The sequence below is a fragment of the Scyliorhinus torazame genome, chromosome 7, assembly GCF_047496885.1.
Source record: "Scyliorhinus torazame isolate Kashiwa2021f chromosome 7, sScyTor2.1, whole genome shotgun sequence".
Lineage (NCBI taxonomy): Eukaryota > Metazoa > Chordata > Chondrichthyes > Carcharhiniformes > Scyliorhinidae > Scyliorhinus > Scyliorhinus torazame.
Window position 1 is genome coordinate 295210528 of NC_092713.1, and position 22776 is coordinate 295233303.

At 39.6% G+C, this 22776-nt stretch overlaps 1 protein-coding gene across 4 annotated transcripts in view; it reads left to right on the forward strand.

The window, feature by feature from the left end:
* Nucleotides 1–22776, forward strand: part of rbm27 (RNA binding motif protein 27) — a 185401-nt gene that overhangs the window by 155778 nt on the left and 6847 nt on the right. For 3 of the 4 annotated variants that reach the window (XM_072512629.1, XM_072512627.1, XM_072512630.1), the window contains one exon: nucleotides 2686–2796. In XM_072512629.1, the coding sequence (XP_072368730.1) occupies nucleotides 2686–2796 (111 nt within the window). Of the gene's footprint in view, nucleotides 1–2685; nucleotides 2797–5946; nucleotides 6302–22776 lie in introns of those variants that run through there. The other variant, XM_072512628.1, reaches the window with a different exon arrangement.

The following is a 22776-nucleotide window of genomic DNA, read 5'->3' on the forward strand; positions in this document are numbered from 1 at the left end:
AGCATTTTGCAGCCTCTGGCATATTGACTTAGTAGACTCAAGAAATGCTGACAGTGTGAAACGAGTGTGCCAGTGTTTTTGGCAATGGGAAAAGGAACGGTTTGCTGTGATTTTGGTGAGGTATTATTGGGCTGTAGGAGAAGGAAAACCAGCAACCCCTCCCCTCTCTCTGATCATGAGGTCAGCATGCTCTTGTTTATTTGTAATGTAAGTGATTTGGACCAGATTTCTGATTCGTCCTCTTTAATAATAAACTTTATTATTGTTACAAGTCGGCTTAGATTAACACTGCAATGAAGTTACTATGAAAAGCCCTTAGTCGCCACACTCCGGCGCCTGTTCGGGTACACTGAGGGACCTAACAGCACACCTTTCAGGACTTGTGGGAGAAAACCGGAGCGCCTGGAGGAAACCCACAAAGACACGGGGAGAATGTGCAGACTCCGCACAGACAGTGACCCAAGCCGGGAATCGAACCTGGGACTCTAGCGTTGTGAAGCAGCAGTGCTAACCACTGTGCTGCCTTGCCACCCAACCTAGATGCCCAACCACATTCAACAGTTTGTGTTGAATATATATAATTTGATCCTGCCTGCTGCAGAGTAATTGAATGTTCTCGTCATTGTCAGGCAGTCTCCAAAGTACACAGTGCTAACACTGCTTTCAGAGAAACGAACACTCACCGTGCTCAAACCCCCAAATTGAATCACAAGGAATAGTGGGATTTCAACCTGAGATGGGGAACTTTAAAATTATGCATTGCTAGACCATGAGGTCAGTGAGCACAGGGGTGATGGGTGAAAGGAACTTGTGAGTTGGAATGCGTGCAGAGGTGGTTCAGATGAGTTCAAGTTCATTGAGGACAATTTAAGAAGAATGGCAAAAGAACCAAAGGTGACATGAGGAATAACTTTTTTTATGCAGTGAGTGGAGGCAGTGGCATAGTGGTATTGTCACTGGACTAGTAATCCAGAGACCCAGGGTAACGTTCTGGAAACCTGGGTTCAAATCCCGTCAGGGCCTTTGGTGGAATTTGAATTCAATAAAAATCTGAAATTAAAAGTCTAATGACATCCCTGAAACCATTGTTGGTTATCATAAAAACCCATCTGGTTCACTAATTTGCTTGAGGGAAGGAAACTTACCATCCTCACCTGATCTGGACTACATGTGACTCCAGATCCACAGCAATGTGGTTGACTCTTAACTGCCCTCAGGCTGGGCAGTAAATGCTGGCCCAGCCAGTGACCCCACATCCCGAATATTTAAAGAAAAGATTTGGAATTCACTCCCTGAGAGTGTGGCAGATTCCTTTAAAGCTTTTGAAAGAGAATTGTTTAATTACCTGAAGAGAAAATATTTGCAGGGGTACGGGGAAAAGGCAGGGGAGTGGGGCTAGCTATTCCAGACAAACAGCATGGACATGATGGTCCAAATGGGCTCCTCCTTTGCTGTAATCAATCTCTGATCCTAAGAATCTCTTGATTTGTAAGGAGAATATGCCTGGTTTCTCTCCTCAATCCATGTGCTCGTCTATCCATTTAACCGTTGTACTGTTCTAGTAAATGTTTTGTGTACTTTAACTGAGGGAATACAGTGCCGACTTGGTTATATGACTCCTTTAAGACACTTCTTAAATCTCTCACCTCTTTGAATCAACTTTTGTTTTCTCATCTGAAATCTCCTTATGTGGTTCTGTCTCATACTTTGTTTTATAACACTGATGTGAAATGCCTCGGTTTGTCTCATTTGTGTTAAAGGTATAAAAATCTAACTTGTTGCAGTAGTCTGTACAACTTGTGTGTATAATTTAATGCTTTTAGTTCAGGTGTCATTCTGGTGAAATCTCCTGCATCTCCTGAAAAGCCAATATATCCTTTTGAGGTGTGGTTCCCAGAACTGAATGCAGTCATCTGGGCCTAACCAGAATACCATATAACTATAATATAACTTACACTCTATTGTATTACCCCTCGTAATAAAGGCCAAATTCCTTTTAAAGCAAATTTCAGAAAGAGAACTTTCTGTTCTCTGATGCCTAAATCTCTCCATAATTCAATAATTTATAGCTTATTGGAAATTATAAGTCAAGCAATGATATAAGGAATGATTAAAATTGCATGGAGGTGGCACGGTAGCACAGTGGTTAGCACTGTTGCTTCAGAGCGCCAGGGACCCGCGTTCGATTCCCATCTTGGGTCATTGCGGAGTCTGCACGTTCTCCCCGTGTCTGCATGGGTTTCCTCCGGGAGCACTGGTTTCCTCCCACAAGTCCCGAAAGAAGTGCTTGTTAGGTGAATTGGACATCTGAATTCTCCCTCCGAACAGGTGCCAGAGTGTGGCGACTAGGGGATTTTCACAGTATCTTAATGTAACTTAACACAGTAAGCCTACTTGTGACACTAATACAAGATTATTAGATTATACTGGTAAATCTTTGTTTGAGATTCATCTATTTGCGCATGCATACATTTTTGTACTTCACCACAAGTTAAAGTGCCTCGATCATTGTTACCTGTAAAGACATTTTATATCGTGAGCTGCATTTATTTTGTAGTACTTAAGAACTATTTGGAAGAAAATGTGGGGTTGAAAAACTTGCTTCAAATGGATTTTCACATTTGTATCGCCAACTGACCCTGCAATTGCATTTTCTAACTTTTGATTCATATAAATCCTGCACAGGCTGCCAATCAGGGCGCAAAGTTCAAAGGCCGAAATCTTCAGATCTCCTGGTACAAGCCAAAAGCACCTTCAGTATCAACAGAACCGGAAGAAGAGGATACAAAAGAAGAGGTACTGCACTGGCCATAGAATTTCCCACTGCTTGGAATAATACAGTAGTATTAGTGCTCCTGAGGTTCTTGTCAGACAAATAATTCATATTAAGATCAGGATGATCCCTGACTAAAGAGGGAGGTGTCAGAAATACATGCTTCCTAAGGTGATATTACTAGTTGAAGTAATATATAATTTTTAATATATATATATATATATATATATTTAATTTTATAAAATTATTTGGTTTGGGAAAACAGAGAAAACTGTAACTTGTGCATATTGGTTATTAATGCAAATTGCTCCGTGTTACTTGAGTAAGAACAAGTGTGCACTGATTATTGACACAAGCTTTCAGACTGCTTGTTGTTGTTGCGTGTACACAACAAAATCTGCTGGGTGCCCAAAAATCAGAATGATGGGACTTTCATCACTGGTAAACCATAGGCAAGCACAAAATGATTTTAATGTTTCAACCCAACTGCCTTGAAGGTGCTAATTCGTGCTGGATCATCGAACTGTGGGTATCAGGACATTCCCTGCGTTGCCTAAGTGACCATTCCTTGTGCGAGCACCAATCGGTTATCGGAACACGAGGGGCATTACAGCCTACCTCGGCCATGACCTAACCTAACATCTGTGCAATTTTCCTGTAGGAGTCCCTTAATAGTATTTAGGAGCCTGAACCTACCATGATATACTGTGCCCACCTTCTCCTCGGGCATTGCAGCTAATTGAAGCAGCTCTGTTCTCCTGGCTGAGAGAACGCAGAACAGCTGAAGTGAGGATTTTAATATGAGTGTCCATTCTTACTTACAAGGTTTCAACTATATTATGTGCACAATCACGATTATGTTTCGTTTTTAAAAAAAAAAAAGGTCTATGAACATTGGATGATTCATGTTGTAAGGCAGTAAGGTTAATTCACCTTGTCTTTGGGAAACTTTTCAGGGTCTCTCTTGAAACAGTCAGGCTATGTTACCACTGCAGTCCATTATAAGTTGTTTTTTTTCCTTCATTAAATTAAATTAATTATTACAGGTGTACGAGTAATGTCGTGTTTCGTCACTTCATACGTCACATTTTGTAAGAGTGAACTATCCAGCAACAGTAGGACAAGTAAATTAATCTCCTACAATGTTACTAAGGTATTTCAGCAGTATTGTTCACACTTTTAACCTGATTCCAAAGTGGCTTCGATCCACAGCCTGAGAGGATTTGAAATTCAGTACTACCAGAGAAATATAGGAACAGCTTTGGCTCACGAATGATAATGTAGTCATTGAAGATAACTAAAAATAGCTTAGCTAACCCAGAGCTTTCTATTACCTTGCACACCGCTAACCCTAGCCATCTAGAAGTTATTATTCTACAATATTAATAGTGCATTTTATAGCATTAAAGATATTAAATTGGTACAGTCAAATTCCCAACACTTACATTTGTATGGTAATGCAAAGGAAAAACTAAACCTGAAATAAATCACCGATTGTAGAGATACAGTGGCAATTGAAAATACAAGCACTAGGTCTCTAACCAAAATATTAACTTTTCATTTGAACTGGAGAATAAAACCTCTACAATTTCACCAGTGTTTATGATGTATCATCATTTGTGTTTGACTCACTTTAGCATTCCCCTCTCCTTTTGTGGGCGTATGTCTCAATTCTAACACCGTGTCTTCTGAAAGATGAATATGTGCTATCCTATAGATATGGAACTTTTTTTTCAGAAACATCTACACCAAAAAACTTGCAAGAATGTACAATGTTGCCCATTTTTTGCCATTTGAGAAATTCTAGTCTGTCAGTAGGTTTTGAATTTTCACTGTTCACCCAGTATTCATGTAGTTGCTGCCCATCTGCTGTTCAATATCATTTTTTACTGTACCAAATGTTTAAATTATTTTGCAGTAAAGTATACCCTTTAACCCCTAATTTAAACCATGAACACAGTGCATGGTTACCAATTAAGTAGCAATTGGTGAGGTTTCAACTTCCTTTCAAGCAAATCACTGCAAATGTTTCACAAAAGAATGTAGTTCTGAATCAAACTATTTATCAGTGATACCCTTTCATCAAGTTTGGATCCGCATTTTTCAGAGGTATTTTGGGGATTCTGGATCGTTGTGATTCAAAAATGTAATTCTTTTTATTATTGTTGCAATCAAGAGAAAATTGAAAATAGCGGCACACACGGAGTGATTGGAGGCAGAGGAACAAGTTTAAAAGCAATTTTGATTTTCTGTCGATTGATTATTACATAGGACATGAGTTGATTATTGACATTAATGTGGCACTCTCACTTGTCTGAATGGCAGTTGTTTTGACTTTCAAGCTTATTTGAATTGGAGAATTGTGCAAGGGTTGTTTGTAAAATTAATTAATCTTTTGTTTTAAATGTACATTTTCTAATTTCACATCGACAAGTTTGTCTATGTAGCATTGAAATGGTCCACTTTCACAAAACAGCAGATATTAATCCATTTCAGATAAATTTCTGTTCCAATAAATTTGGATCTAATATTGCCATTTGAATTAGGAATACACTTGAAAGGATTTCCTATCAAGTTGCAAATACTACGATACTGAAACCGGGTGATGGAACCCAAGTGTGCAAAGGCTTATATATTCAGTTAAAATTGTGTTAGTGTAAGTATTTATTTAAAAAAGGTTAACTTCTGTTCTAGTTTAGTTCAGAGAGAAAGCCAGATTAACCCAGTAACTACTATTATGTTTGAATCATTTGATATAATTTCAGGGTTCAAGAATATGGATGGAACACACCATAGGAAACTTGCTGCACATTTGAATAAATACTATCTCCTTTTTCCTACTTTTTTTGATTCATTTGAATAGTTTATTTTATGAAACTGGAGCTGGGCCTTAAATAAATACTTTTTTTTAAAAAACTTAATCGCTCAAATTTTAAATTTACAACCACACAGAAATAAATTCATATATGTTTAAAAGATCAAGCTTCTCCTTAATTAGCTAGTAAATATATAAATATTTTAATTGATCAAGTAAAATCAAATTTGCAACTGAATAGCTAGCGTATTTCAGAAATAAATAATAAAATTTCATATTCAGGTTAGGGCTGTAGATATGGATTTTTCCAGTCCGATCTGCAGGGTTTTGTTTAAACCAATATTATGTGTAATTCCAGCTCCAGGGACACCAACAGGAAGGAGGTCAATGATGAGGAATCTATAGCTGTAATACATCAGGCATTTGATGAACAAAGCAATTAATTGAAAGGCCCAGCACTTGGTGCACGACTATGTGTCATGGCACGTACTCAAATACATTATATAACATTACAGAAAGAAGTGAAGTAGGGAAAATGTGAAATGCAATAAATCCAAGCATCATCTATTTCCTGTCCCTCCCCACTCAAAACACTTCCCTTCAAAAAGCAAGATAAAGATGATACTGTGATGCATGCATGTATGTATGTAGCAGATGAACTTTATGTACCTAACAATCTTGAAATAAAGCATATTGTTGCCACTGTTTTGGAAGTGATGTGTGTGTTAAGCCTAATTCCATCGAATAAAAAATTAAACCAAAAACTAGTTTCTGGTGGCACTGTTTTGCCAAAACCCCAAACTGAAAAACCGTTGTAGTTACTTGGTTTAATATGAGGTGCCTTATAGGTGCTCAAGTGAGGCAAGTTCCTTTTCAGGGTTAACACTTTAGTTTAAAGGTGGATAGTTAGCTAAATAGAAGTTCCACCTTTATTAGAGTTTTTGTTGTGTGGAGAGTTATCATTAAGTGGTACCAAGTCACTGAAACATTTTCCATCTCATTGTTAACTTTACCATTGAATGCAGCAATAAATACCCATATCTGATTAGTTGGTGGTAGTGCTCTTTGGGAAAACTCTGCTATTCTTTACTTCAACGGTGGATGTAACTTATGCATGCTTCCCACTCTCTTTCCAAACAAGCTGTGATAACGTTTGAATACCTTTGGAAAAAATATTAGGTTTTAAAAGACATGCAAAATGGAAATTATGTTTTCTTTTAAAAGTTTGCTTATCGGCTAGAGGGTTGGAATATCTTTGATTACCCTTTGCCCTTTGAAGGGTCTATGATATCCTGAATACATAAATGTTTTGTTGGCAAAACTCATCAATGGTGAATTTATCAACAGAACAACAATCAATGAGACGACTCTTGTCCTATCCAACTTGGGTTAGTTGAGTTGATGGTATTGTCAACCAGTTAGTCTCCGAGACTTGTGAAACACTCCGAGCAAACTGGCCATCGTCATCTTGGCTTTGCAGATTGTCTTGATTGTCGTTCAAGTCTCAAACTGACCTTCAAAGTGCTTTACAAGTACAGCATAAATTTCCCAAACATTTTCTGACATTCAACATTTCCATTTTAGTCTGGCTGTGAAAGTGGTGGGATGGACTGCAGCTATGTGGGTCTTTGTAAATCCGGAAGACTGGAATTTCATAACTCATAAAGGAATCTGATAATTCTTCATTTAAAAAATGTTGTTTTTATCATTAGTTCTACAAGGAATGTTTTCAAATGATGATGTCTGATTTGATCCTTCATGAACTGTCTCCAGACTGCTGGATTAGAATGAATTCACCGTCTTGCTGGTTCCATGGATAACTAAAATAAATCTATTTGATGGTTCATCTGTTACAAAGCAGTGTCTGGAGTGACCCATCTTCTGAAGTGACCTACAGTAAATAGGTTTTGCTAGGAGCTGCCAACCTCATTATTTCATGCAGAAGTTTGCATTTTGGGCTTTGGAGAGCAAGTGGTTTCCTAGAAGAAGCTAACTTTTGACTTGGGCTCGAAATAAGATTCTAGGCTGAACCGACATCATAACAATCGGGAACAAAGGAAGCAGAAGTTCTACCACTTGCAGGCCAAACACGCTGAAATTAAATTAAGGAAGCAGAATCGTTCAATATTATCAGAAAATGAGTATCAGGGCAACGAGAGATGGGGATTATTAACCACTTATACCTCATCTGTGCAGAGAAAAGGGGGAAAGCATTTAACTCCAGTTGGAAGTGCTTAGTTTGGAGACTTGTAAAGATGCAGTGGAGCGTAAAGTAGAAGAAGAAAGTCGCACCTGAAGTGGTTAAGGAAAGCTACATACGTTTTTTGTCTTCCTTTGCCTGCAATATTTTAATAAACCAGAGGTTGTTAACCTCGTAGATCTGATGAGCATATGGGTATGGTCTGAGATCTTGCATTCCTCCAGTTTGAACCTGTTCCGCATCCATGATTCTCTTTGCTTCACTTTTGGTGGCTGCATCTTCAGCTGCCAATGCCCTAAGTGCTGGAACTTCCTCCTTAAAGTTTTGGGCCTCTCTACCCTCAAATTCAACACTTTGACCAAGCCATTGGTCACCTGCCATAATACTGCCTTAAATTGCTTGATGTCAAATTTTGTTTGAGAATGCTTCTGTGACATTTTATGATATGAATGGTTCTTTGTAAATGTGAGCTGTTGGTGTAAATGAGGGAGAAGTAGCAGAGTGCTCGTGCAGATTCCTCATGTGAGGACAATTACTGTTGCGCCAGCACATGGGGGATAGTACTGAAGTATAAGATAGAATAAAAATGTACCGCCATACACTGTGGGAAAGACATGTCATTAACTAGTCTGGTGAATGAGAGCCCATCACTCTGTAGAAACATCTTGTAAGAAAGGTCACAACTTAGGTTGATTCTTAATGCCTTTTGACTTGTTAGCAAATCATAAGTGAGATGAAGAATTTTGAGCGGAACAGTTGGTATCTCCATTTAGCGATGGAGCACAATGTATTGTCATGTATGGGTACTGCTTATAACTCAACATTTGGAGCATACAGGCAGAAGTTTGGAAATCGCTCATGAATATAAAGATTACGCGATAAAAATTGGGTGTATATTTGGAAGTTGTAATTGTGAACATAGCAGAATAAGGGGAGCTAAATTGTTGGCAGGCTCATTTTCCAGATGATTTATGACCGACACGAGGAATGCACAACCCTAAATGAACAGAGTTGTCCTAGTGGTAGATGGGTAGATTCCTGTATTCTTTATTCAAGGTTATACTTGGAGCTACAGGAATTGGTGGGTGCTGCACAGATTAACACTCCAAAATGTATTCAATTTCTACTGTCAAGAGGAACTTATGATCCAGGTGGAGAGTCTGGATCCAACGGCAAGACTGAATCCAGCTGTAAGAGATGAACTGGTTGTGCCGTAACCTTAAGAAAACCTGTCATCAAACTTGTGCCTGATCACAATGAACAAATGGCCAACAAAGTTTTGAAAGTATGTATAATGGTTGGCTATCAAAGTGGACTGTTTCTTGGGCATGAGAAAGAGTTTGAATAATAACATACCAAAAGATTTGCAACTCAGCCAACGAGTGGAAAACGTGAAGAAAAGGCGGAACAGCACTTATAAGTGTAGTTACAACAAGATGACTTTGAGAATTGGTACGTACCTGAACGTCAAGTCGTAGGTCGACTTAATACATCAATACCAATGGGTATAATATCCTCAATTGCTGCCTTGTTATATTTTGCAACAATAATGAGAATCAATGATAAGAGCAGTAAAGCAGAAACCATGCAATGTCAAGCATTTATCAAGCAACTTGACCAATATCATCCGTGTATTGGCCTGCACTTGAAAGTAGGGATTGGAAAAAAAAACTTGTCAAAATCTGAAAGTTTGAACTTTGTTCACTTATAGATCAATCTGAAGAAATGGATGTGCGGTATGAAACAGTGACGACCAAATAATTTTGTTTAAATATCTGTATGGTAAAGATGCTGCCAAGATATTTGATTTGACAGTTTTCCTTCTGGGGGTATTTGGCTTTATTGTGGGAACCTGAGATCAACATAACTTAATTATTTATATACATTTATGTTTTTACACTTGAATATGTTCATACGGAGCTGGCGCAGCACATGTAAGTGTTTTGGGTGATGGAGATTACTTTCAGATCTTAAAAAAAGAAAAGGGTGAATGGGCACCCTTCCATATGGACAAACCGACCTTTTCATACATCAGTTTCTCCTTTTTTCTTTCGGCGAGTTCTTCAACCCAAGTCTTGTAGGTAATTCATTCACAACCATTGCAATACTTCTCTGGAGGCATTACATGCCAATTTGTGTGGCTCCCATATCTGGATAATATATTTCCAATAAGTAGTGTTTCAATATCCACAGCTTCTTTTTCCTTAGCATGCTACATGTGTCATCTTGTAACTGGCATTCCATTCAGCATTTTATTTTGAGTTGGAGTGTATTGTCTGCAGTTGAATAATTTAAATGAACACCTCGAGTTTCATGGAGACTGTCCCCTTCAAAAAAAGATGCTCTACCAATTCAATTAGGTTAACCCTTGTTCGGATTGTGTGCCAGATTATTTCATTATTGTGGTGGAAGTGTATGTCATGGTTGGGCTTAAACAGTTCAGTGAGATTTATCTTGATTAAAGTTGTATTTACAAAGTCGAAAAGCTGTTTTCTGTGGCACATTTATTGTCAGCCTTTGTTCAGTTGGCGGCACTCTAGCCTTTTGAGTCACAAGATTCTGGGTTCAAAGTCCCACTCTGGAATTTGAACATAAAAATCAAGGCTGACACTCCAGTGACGTATAAGGGAGTGTTGAACTGTTGGACGTGGTGTTTTTCAGATGGGAGGGTAGACCAAGACTCCATCTGCTCCCTTGGGTGGACATAAAAGATACCATGATATTATTTTGAAGAAGAATAAAGCAGTTATCCCCAATATTTATCCCTCAAACAACATCATGAAGAGCAGTTTGTGGGGTCATTGTCACTTGCTTTTTATGGGAGGTTGGGTTGTTGTGGGCAAACTGGCTATCATATTCCTACGTTACAACAGTAACTACATTTCATGAGTACTGTATTTCCTTGACTCAAAATATTTGTCGGTTGTGAAAAGCACTTTAATAAGGCAAGTCTTTCTTGTTTTATTTACCAGCAACCTAATGAAACATGTTTTAGATTAACCAAATTTGTATTAAATATGAGAAATAAGTTATAGGTTTACTTTAGTGGTGTGTAGGAAAGGGTAGATTCATATTAAATGCATGTAGGGAGGTTTTGATCAGTTCAAATCGTGTTTCTGTTGTGCTTGGAGAGATTTACAGTGTGAAAAGTAAATAAAAGCTTGGAGAAGGAAAGAGATCTTGCCTACCAACCAGGGGCACCTTTAGGTAGAATTTTGAGTTTTTAACTGGAAGCCAGAGGAGGAGCTTTGTGGGGAGAAATGGTACATCTCCATGAGCTGCTAGAAGAAAAGCCATACAATTGAGCAACTGCAGAAATCGAAAGAACAATTAGTTAAAGAACTGGAGAAATGAAGAGCCATTTCCAGGAAGTCTAAAGTTAAAACAACAGCCAAAACTGAATCCAGAACAGTGTACTGTCCAGTGAAGATGGACAGAGCTAAGAAGGAGTTGGCTAGTGAGAACCCAGAAAGATATCTGAAGTGGTCTTAAGGTTTGTGAGTCTTAAGACCACTTCAGATCTTAGTACAGTGAGACGTTAGTTGAAAGTTGTCAGTGGCTGGATCTCCTAGTTTGTGTGAAAGCATTCAAGACACAGGAATCCTGAAAGGATAGTTAGAAAACCTGGAGGTGGGTTCTTGATGAAAATAGCTGATAGAAAGCATTGTTTAAATGAAGATTTTAAGAGTGTCTTTCTGAGAGTGGAGTTTGGAAACACTCGTGCCAATCATCTGGGGAAATTTGAGGAGAAATCCATGGAAGAACGATTGAATGGCATATTCAGTGGCAAGAAAGCACAACAGCGCCTATACGTCCTCCGGAAACAAAGGAAAGTCGGCATGTCCACACTAACCCGTACCAACTTTTACAGATGCATCATAGAAAGCATCCTATCTGGCTGCATCACAGCCTGGTATGGCAACTGCTCGGCCCAGGACCGCAAGAAACTTCAGAGAGTCACAGCCCAGTCCATCACACGAACCTGCCTCCCATCCATTAACTCCATTTACACCTCCTGCTGCGTGGGGAAAGTGGGCAGCATAATCAAAGCCCCCTCCCACCCGGCTTCCTCACTCTTCCAACTTCTTCCATCGGGCAGGAGATACACGCACAAACAGACTCAAAAACAGCTTCTTCCCCGCTGTTACCAGACTCCTAAATGATCCTCTTATGGACTGACCTCATTAACACTACACCCTGTATGCTTCATCCGATGCCGGTGCTTATGTAGTTACATTGTATATGTTGTGTTGCCCTATTATGTATTTTCTTTTATTCCCTTTTCTTCCCATGTACTTAATGATCTGTTGTGCTGTTTGCAGAAAAGTACTTTTCACTGTACCTCGGTACATGTGACAATCAACAAATCCAATCCAATTCCATTTGGTTTCAGAGTGGGGTGTTATCCTTGAAATCTGTATACATTTGTGAAGATAATACTCAAACTTTTTATGTTTAATATATATTTTTTCTTATCGTTAAAAACCATATGGCAATCCTGTAACTGTCCCATGTTTTCTTAAAATGAAACGTTTTGGTCTTCTGAGCCAGGGTTCCAATCTGGGACCTTATAACACCAACTGGGATTGCAACAGGTGGCAAAATTGCCTGCCACCGGACAAGGGATGCTTTTGCCTCTAATCATGATGGTTGGGTCCACAAATTATTAGATGTACTGTGTGAAGAGGTTTGTTGTCATCATAGGAGCACATTTGTTTATATTTATGAACAAAGGTATTAAAAGTAAAATGTATTTGTTTAATCAAGTTATGTAGAAAGGTGGACTTTCTAATTCAGAGACCTGGGAAGTTAGCAGCACGGTAAATGAATAAAAGTGGCATTTTATACCAGGAAATGTGTGAAAATTTGTATTACCGTTGAAGTACACCGGTTAGGATGTTTTAAAGTGCAGTAGTTTAAGTCAAACATTGAAAGCATTGTTTTGCTTTGTATTGATGTACTTTTTCAACCCCATACTGTCTGTGGGCATGAATGTATTACACTACAAAGAGGTTTTTATATTAGAAGAATTCTTAGAATATAAACTTTCCATCTTGAGATTAGGAAACCGAAGATGATTAACCCAGAAATAAGGCCACCGTTGTCTCAGAATTATTGCAGCACTTGGGGCTTTATCTTTGGCAAGAGATGATGCAATTTAGAGCACTTTGAAAAATTACCCTCAACCTTTTGCTCAGAGCTGTCTTCTGTGACACTGTTAGGTTCTTGAACATGCACTTCAAGAAAGAGGCTGGTGGACCCTATAGATTACATGTAATTCCTTGTACAAGGACTGGAGTATAAGGGTCTGGCACATAATGTGGGACTGAGTCCAGTACTGTCCACACAGCGATGTAAGAGAAGCCATGACCCGCACCTCAGCGTCATGTAGTGTTGGAAAGAGCCATATGTAGAAGCGAACATGGAGACCGCTCCTAGCTTGGACCTTTTTACTGTACATAATTTCCAGTAGTTAATAACTTACTGTTGTATTACATAGACCGCAAATACTTTAATAGGCCCTACCGAACGATCCAACATATTACAAAATGGTGGTAGCAAATGGAATAACTCAACCTCACAGACACTACAGAAGAAAATTAAAATCGTAGAAAACTGAAAAGAAATCGAAGCATTATTCTGACCTGAAGAAAAGCTCGAGAAGTGAAGGCACAGAGGAGAATTACCAGAGAAAAGCTTCAAAGAAAGGTTTGAAATCTGGAAGATTTCTAAATTTCTAGGTTTCTAAATTCTTCATGGCAGAAGACTCCATTGAACCCCATGGAAGTCGACCTTCAATACCCAGATTGTACAGAGTCAGCAGGCCTTGCAGGGGTGAGCTAAAAATGTAAAATTCCTCGATCTGAAAAAAGTTAAATACTGCAGTGGTCAGAAATTGCTGTTAAATCGCAGTTCGAGAATTCCAAACCCGAGTTGGTGCCTGAACACATGGTGGTCGAGCTTACTTCAAACAAAAAAAAATAATTAAAAATTAATTGTGATTAAGTAGGCAACTTAAAAAACACAACGAAAGCTGGGACACAATGGTTCTAAGACCTAAGGACATTGCGCTAAAGTGGGAAGATTCTAACCAGTTTATCCAGACATCCACTATTGAAAAAATGTAAAGGCTGAGATCGTGAATGCCATTATTGCGGGCACACGCCAAAACTGGTAGCGTGGGGAAAACCTTTGTGGAGAAGTGTATTGTGAATTTCAAAAAATCTTGAAGCTGGACGTGCAATTAAACGTTTTCGCCATGGATCAGAAATCCATTCTTCCAGATCAATTTGAACTTATCCTCTGGACATATCCAATGCCCAGACAAGGTTGGGGACTTTGGAGAAAGAGATTTCTTAGATTCAGGATTGCTTCAGGTTTTGGTAAAACGACACAAGCTGTACACTGCTAATACACTACTTTATTTGGTAGGCCCAACAGCTAAACATATAATAGCTAAACATGAAATCATTCCACCAATAGGAGGGAGAACAAGGTATGGATTGCCAGACCGCCATAACCTATGAATTCCAATTTGATGGGGGGGGGGGGGGGGGGCGGGGGGTGTTGGAGTAGTAGTAATGATATAATGTATGGGGTAAAGTGGGATAACTTGCAAATACTTGGGTGAAGGTGTAATATAAAGGATTGACATAAAGGTTAATGTGAGATTGAGTATAGTATTGCCCAGACAGTGATGTAAGAGAACACATGACCCCATTACTCAATAAAGAAAGGGAGAAAACATCCAGAAGGGCAGTTAGACTGACATCAGTAGTGGTGAAGAATCCGTTATTAGTAATGTAACAGGGCCTATAGAAAAACAATGCAACACCGACTTATAGGGAAAGTGTTTTGAGGTTGTAACTTGCATGGAACATAAGCGGTCATGTTTTAGATTTTCCAGGAGCATTTGAAAAGGTGCAACACTAGGGTCCATGGCATTGAATGTAATTTATTAGCATGGAAAGAGAATTGGTTATGTACAGAAAATAGTGTAGAAATAATTGGGCCATTTTTGACTTGGCAGGTTGTAGCTACTGGAATACCACAAGCATCATTGTTAGGTCTTGACTATTTACAATTAATTGCATAGAAAAATAGGAAAAGGAGTAAGCCATTCACCCCCTCGAGCCTGTCCTGCCATTCAATGAGATCATGGCTGATCTGTGACCTAACTCAAAATACCTGCCTTTGGCCCATAATCCATCAATACCGTTGCTTAAAAACCTATTTCAGATTTAAAATCAACAACTGATCTAGCATCAATTGCTGTTTGTGAGAGAGAGTTCAAAACCTCTACCGCCTTTTTGAATGCAGAAGTTCTTCCTAACATCTTTCCAGAACAGTCTAGTCCTAATTTTTTGACACTGCCCCCTACTTTTAGAATCTCTAACCAGTGGAAATAGTTTATCTTTACCTACCCTGTCTTTACCTGTTAATATCTTGGATACTTTGATCAGGTCACCCCTTAGCCTTCCAAATTCTAGCGAAACAAGGTCTGATTTGAGTATTTTTTCCTCTTAACTCAACCCCTGTAATCCAGGTATCATTTGCACTTCCTCCAAGGCCAAAATATCCTTCCTAAGATGTGATGTCCAGCACTGCTCACCGTACTCCAAGTGGGGTCTAACCAGGGATTTGTATAGCTGTGTCTTCCTAGTCCAATTCTCTAGCTATAAAGGCTAGCATTCCAGTAACCTTTTTGATTATTTTCTGCATTTGTTCCTGACATTTTAAGGACTTATACATCTGAACCCGAAGTCTCTTTCAACATTCACCTAATAATAATAATCTTTATTAGTGTCACAAGTAGGCTTGCATTAACACTGCAATTAAGCTACTGTGAAAATCCCCTAGCCGCCACACTCTGGCGCCTGTTCAGGTGCACTGAGGTAGAATTCAGAATGTCCAATTCACCTCACCAGCACATCTTTCGGGACTTGTGGGAGGAAACTGGAGCACCCGGAGGAAACCCATGCAGACACTGGGAGAACGTGCTGACTCCTCACAGACAGTGACCCAAGCTGGGAATCGCATCCAGGTCCCTGGTGCTGTGAAGCAACAGTGCTAACCACTGTGCTACCGTGCCACCCATAACCTCCTTCTATTTAGAAAATACTCTGCTCTATCCCTTTTTGGTCCAAAATTGATAACCTCTCACTTGCTTACATTAAATTCCATCTGCCACACTTTTGCCCATTCTGTCAATATCTCCTTGCATTTTTATGCTTTCATCTAGGCTGTCTTAACAATGTCACCTAACATTGTATCATCCACAAATTTGAATATATGACTTTCTATGCCATCATCCAAGTCATTGATGAATAGTGGGAATAATTGATGTCCCCAACACATATCCCTGTGATACACCACTCATGACCTCCTGCCAATTAGAGTAATTACTCATTAAACTCCACTCTCTGTCGCCTGCCACTCAACCAATTTCCTGACCGTGTCAATAATTTGCCCTTAGCTCTGTGGGCTTCCACCTTAGTTAACAGTCTCTTGGTGCCTTCTGGAAGTCCATATAAATGACATCCATCAACATTCCCCTGACCACTACATTAGTCAGCAATTTCCCCATCACAGATGCTGGGCTAACTGGTCTGTAATTCCTTGATTTCTTCCTTTCACCCTTCTTAAAACGTGGAGTGGCGTGTGCAATTTACCAATCCAGAGACACTGCTCCTGAATATGAGAACTCTGAAAGATTATAGTTAGGGAATCTACAAAGTGCTCCCCTACTTTCTTTAACACCCTTGGATAGAAACTGTCAGATCCTGCGGATTTGTCACTCGTTAGTTCCATTAATTTTCTAGTTACTGATGCTCTACTTACATTAATTGTATGAAGTCCCTGTCCTCTATCGACTATTAGTTTTTTTCTGGACTTCCGGCAAGTTATCCTCCTTTTCAACTTTAAATACTGAGGCAAAGTAATTAACATAGAACATACAGTGCAGAAGGAGGCTATTCACCCACCTAAATTTCTGTCAGCAACTCAACGTTACATTTGCTGTTATTTAAACAATTGGTAAGTTGGGGCCCTTATCTTTGAGTAACTGGCTGATCACGGAACTTCCTAGCTCTTATTGTTAATTAATATCTCTATGCAGGTAATGTCCCTCCCCAACAAATGTGCCATCATCTCTCCCCGCTAGAAAAAAAGCTCAACTCTTCCTTTTTGGTAAACTGCCACTCCAACTCCAAATTCTTGAACATGCTGTCTCCAAAATCATGTATATTTTAACCAAAACTCCATGTTTCAATCCCTCCAATCAGGTTTCTGCTCAAGAGGATGGAATTGGGTTTCAGTACTGAAACAGCTCTTATCAAAATCACAGATTGCATTCTGTGTAAGTTTCAAACTGTCTTCCAACTAAATATTCAACCAAAGTAATTGGGTGGGTTTCTCCATCCCGCACGCCGTCGGGATTCTCCGTTTCGTCGGTTGGTCAATGGGGTTTCCCATTGTGGGGCAGCCCCACGCCATCGGGAAACCCCCCGGCTGCCGGCAAAACAGAGAATCCTGAAGGCGGAAAATTAAGTCCATTGTCTTTGGTCCCTGCCACAAACTGCATTCTCCAGCCACTGACATCATCCCTCTCCCTGACAACTGTCTGAGATTGAATCTTGTTATACTTGACCTTGATTTGATTTATTGTCATGTGTACCGAGGTCCAATGAAAAGTAATTGTTCTGCGTACAGTCCGGACAGATCGTTTCATACGTAAAAAAACATAGGACATACAATAAACACACAATGTGTTTATCGTATACACAGTACACAGACATCGGGTGAAGCATATGGAGTGTAGTACAACTAAGTAGATAAGACGTGTGGTGAGCTCGGTTCAGTCCAAAAAGGGTCATTCAGGAGTCTGGTGACAGCAGGGAAGAAGCTGTTTTTGAACCCGTTAGTGCATGTTCTCAGACTTTTGTATCTCTTGCCTGATGAAGGAGGTTGTCCTTGCCTAAGCTTATCTGCTGCTGAAATTCTTACTCTTGCCTTTGTTATCTCCAGGGGGCCAGTTTAGCATAGTGGGCTAAACAGCTGGCTTGTAATGCAGAGCAATGCCAGCAGCGCGGGTTCAATTCCCGTACCGGCCTCCCCGAACAGGCGCCGGAGTGTGCCGACTAGGGGCTTTTCACAGTAACTTCATTGAAGCCTACTTGTGACAATAAGTTATTATTATTATTTTTATTATTAGACTTGACAATGCCAACACAATCTTGGCTGGCTTCATTAAACCTGAGAGCATCTAAACCTCTGCTACCCATGTCCTAACTTGCAGCAAGCCCTGTTCACCTGCTGTGCCCACTCAGCTACATTGGTTCCGAGATAAGCAAGGCCTTAGTTTTTAAGTTCTCATTCTTGTTTTTAGACTCCACCATGGCCTCACCCTGTCTTATCTCTGTGATCTCCTCAAGCCCTATAACTCTTCAATATCTGGATATCTTCAATCCAGGACTATTGAGCATCCCCAATTTTAATTGCTGCACCATTGGCGACATTGTCTCAGATGCCAAGCCTTAAGTTTTGTGATTCCTTCCCTAACCTCTTTATCTCTCTTCTGCTTCCTCCTGTGACATGTTGCCTAAAAGCTTTGGCCAGATTAAAAGCACTTTGACCAGACTTTTGGTCATCTGCCATAATATCTACTCACAGGGACTCATTTAGATCATTACATAACTGAAATCCTGACAATCCCCAAATTGTTACGGGTTGTTGATTTGTATTTTGTTAGACCATTGCTTTGTGGTCTGCACAGCTCTCCTGGGTACAGACAGACATGATGCATTATTTTAGTAGCAAGTCTTTGCACTTCTAAATTGTATCTCTGAATTTGGCATTGGGGAAAAGCTGTATGCCAATTTTCGACTCGTGAACCAGTGGTTAAATAAATGAGACAACTTACAAATGGCTTTTGCCATAGTTATAACTTGTTTCATGAGTTCATTTTTATCTTCTTTTGTATTCTATTTCTTGGAAGTCAATTGCAGGAAATTGAACACCTCTCTCTCCATATAAATAATTGACCTCACTGGTTTACATAAGAACTAGGAGCCAGGAGTAGGCCATCTGGCCCCTCGAGCCTGCTCCACCATTCAATGAGATCATGGTTGATCTTTTGTGGACTCAGCTCCACTTTCCGGCCCGAACACCATAACCCTTAATCCCTTTATTCTTCAAAAAACTACCTATCTTTATCTTAAAAACATTTAATGAAGGAGCCTCTACTGCTTCACTGGGCAAGGAATTCCATAGATTCACAACCCTTTGGGTGAAGAAGTTCCTCCTAAACTCAATCCTAAATCTACTTCCCCTTATTTTGAGGCTATGCCCCCTAGTTCTGCTTTCACCCGCCAGTGGAAACAACCTGCCCGCACCTATCCTATCTATTCCTTTCATAATCTTATATGTTTCTATAAGATCCCCCCTCATCCTTCTAAATTCCAACGAGTACAGTCCCAGTCTACTCAACCTCTCCTCGTAATCCAACCCCTTCAGCTCTGGGATTAACCTAGTGAATCTCCTCTGCACACCCTCCAGTGCCAGTACATCCTTTCTCAAGTAAGGAGACCAAAACTTAACACACTACTCCAGGTGTGGCCTCACTAACACCTTATACAATTGCAGCAGAACCTCCCTAGTCTTAAACTCCATCCCTCTAAGCAATGAAGGACAAAATTCCATTTGCCTTCTTAATCACCTGTTGCACCTGAAAACCAACTTTTTGCGACTCATGCACCAGCACACCCAGGTCTCTCTGCACAGCAGCATGTTTTAATATTTTATCATTTAAATAATAATCCCTTTTGCTGTTATTCCTACCAAAATGGATAACCTCACATTTGTCAACATTGTATTCCATCTGCCAGACCCTAGCCCATTCACTTAACCTATCCAAATCCCTCTGCAGACTTCCAGTATCCTCTGCACTTTTTGCTTTTCCACTTATCTTAGTGTCGTCTGCAAACTTGGACACATTGCCCTTGGTCCCCAACTCCAAATCATCTATGTAAATTGTGAACAGTTGTGGGCCCAACACTGATCCCTGAGGGACACCACTAGCTACTGATTGCCAACCAGAGAAACACCCATTAATCCGCACTCTTTGCTTTCTATTAATTAACCAATCCTCTATCCATGCTACTATTTTCCCCTTAATGCCATGCATCTTTATCTTATGCAACAACCTTTTGTGTGGCACCTTGTCAAAGGCTTTCTGGAAATCCCGATATACCACATCCATTGGCTCCCCGTTATCTACCGCACTGTTAATGTCCTCAGAAAATTCCACTAAATTAGTTAGGCACGACCTCCCTTTATGAACCCATGCTGCGTCTGCCCAATGGGAAAATTTCCATCCAGGTGCCTCGCTATCTCTTCCTTGCTTCAAAGGAAGCTTCAAAGGTTTGCTTCAAAATACTGAGTCAAACATTGTTGCCGTAAGTTTTTTTGAAAAACTTTTGACCCATGTGTTGGGAAAACCTGTATTTTATTTTGTGCGATGTTCTTTTAAGAACAAAGTGGTCAGGTAAGGGATTCATTTGTTTCCTGATTATGACATCAATAGGTTCCAGAAAAGCCCATATGACCTCGGGTGCCAAGTAAAGGGTAAATAAAAAGCTAATGGCAGAGGAGCGTGGTCAACCTGTTTTTCTGTTTGGCAGTTCAGAACATTGATGTTTGTGCAAAGAGAAAGCAAGCTCGGCTCTCTTTAAATGGAACACTTTTCTGTTTTGCAATCTTCATAGCAGGTCTCTTTGAATAAGAGGATAGACTGTTGCTCTGTAAGTCATTCAATTGGAAAGGATGGAACACCGAAGACAAGAAGAGCAAGGGATTGTAGATTGTACATTACCTATTGTCATAGTTGAAGTGGTGCCAGAGCCCACCAGACCATTTAAAGGGGTTGGAAAAGGGTGTCTCTGGAGTTTCTGTGCCATCCGATCTGTTGTGACTCAAGTGATAGAGGGCTCTCAGACGTGTACCTTGTCGGTGGTAATAGTGTCTGGAGATTTAGGATTGGTGAATGTCACTTGAGGCCAGTAACAATTGGATGAGAAAGTGAGTGAGATACACTTATGAAATGAAGGCTGTGTTGAAAAGACCTGAAATTGCCCGTGTTTATTCATGAATGTGGTTTCCATTGCATTCTTTGCGTCCTGTTAAAATATCTATGCGAGTTAAGAATGCACAAAATCTAAGAAAACATTTTGAGAAATAAAGCAGCTAATGGAACCCGCAGGAAATGTGGAAGTGGTTAATGGGAGGTGCTAAGCTCCCAGAAGAAAATGACTTACAAAGCTCCATCTTGTGTGATGTTTGAAATCAGCAGCCAGAATCGAAAATATTAATTTCAAACATGTAAGAGTCATGATTGGAGAGAAATGGATAATTGTACAATTGTTTAGGGGAGGCAGTGGTTCAGTGGTATTGTCACTGGACGAGTAATCCAGAGACCCAGGGTAATGCTCTGGAAACCTGGATTTGTATCTCACCAGGGCAGATGGTGGAATTTGAATTCAATAAATATCTGGAATTAAAAAGCCTAATGGTGACAATTAAACCATTGTCAATTGTCGTAAAACTCATCTGTTCACTAATATCCTTTTGGAAAGGAAATCTGTCATCCTTACCTGGTTTGGCATACATGTGACTCCAGATCCACAGCAATGTGGTTGACTCTTGCATGTCCTCAGGGATGGGTAATAAATGCTGGCCAAATAATTTTTTTTTGAAGTTCTAGAATTCCATTTTCTTCATGAAAAATATGCACAAAGCTGATAAAGGCTCGCAGATACAATTGGTTTGGCTCTTTATAAAAAATCAATGCCCAAGTCTTACCGTAGCAATATATGCTATATAATTATAATCACCAAATCATAATTTTCTACTTTATTTAAAATTTGAACCCTGGCACTGGATAATAATGCTTGCACTGATTATGAGGCCTTAGTTATATTTATGACATGTACATACAATGTGACCTTTATTCTTTTGACAATATATCCCCTGTCAGTCCCCAAGCATCTCCTTCCATTTGATTCCCTGTCAATCATAAGACAATGATTCCCTGGTGAGATTCTTTTTGCCAGTTCTCTCCTGCCTTCTGCTGAAAGCACTGTTCTTTGCTGAGCATGATCGATGAGCAGCAGCAGTCACACTTTGCTGTCCCAAATGTCTATTGTTAAAATGCGGATCTGAACAATGAATGTTAATTTAAAAAAAAAACTGGAAATGCTGAAAATAGTCAGCAGGTCAGTCCGCATCTGTGGAGAGAAAAAGAGAGTTAGGGTTTGCTACCTTTCATCAGATTTCTGCAGATTATCAGCCGTTGTTCTGAGTGTAGCTGTCTCACCAAAGAGCATGACTGGGACCTTTTGATCTGTATAGATTAGTAGTATCTTGGACCCCACGGTTTCCATGTTGTATGATATTTCAGTTGTCGAACCCCTGACGATGCTGCCCTCTTGTATTTATATTTCCTATTTGCTAATGTGTCCAATTGGCAGTTTGTAGAACTTTAAAGGTTAGAAAGTGTTCATAGGAAATAAATTCTAAACCAGAATAACCTCAATCTGGTAGCATCAGCAACTTGAGATATATATGAATTAATGGAAACAGTTACACTTTACAACTGGCCTCTATATTTGCAACCTAAATAAAAATAGTTTGGATGCTCCTGCAGTTGCCTTTTGGGGTAAGACACAAGATAAAAATTCAATTCAAAATTTTCAAAATAAAAGTTATGGATTTGCAGACCAACTCAACATTTTGTTTTTATTGGATCACAAACATTTTAAATCTCCAATAAAAACAGAAATATCTGGAAAAACTCGGGTCTGACCGCATCTGTGCAGAGGGAAACAGAATTAACGTTTTGAGTCCAATTGGACTCTTCTCATTTTAACACTCCAATTTTGTTTCTTTTGGTTATCACGACAACATCAGATAATTTACTTCCTGCATCAGTTT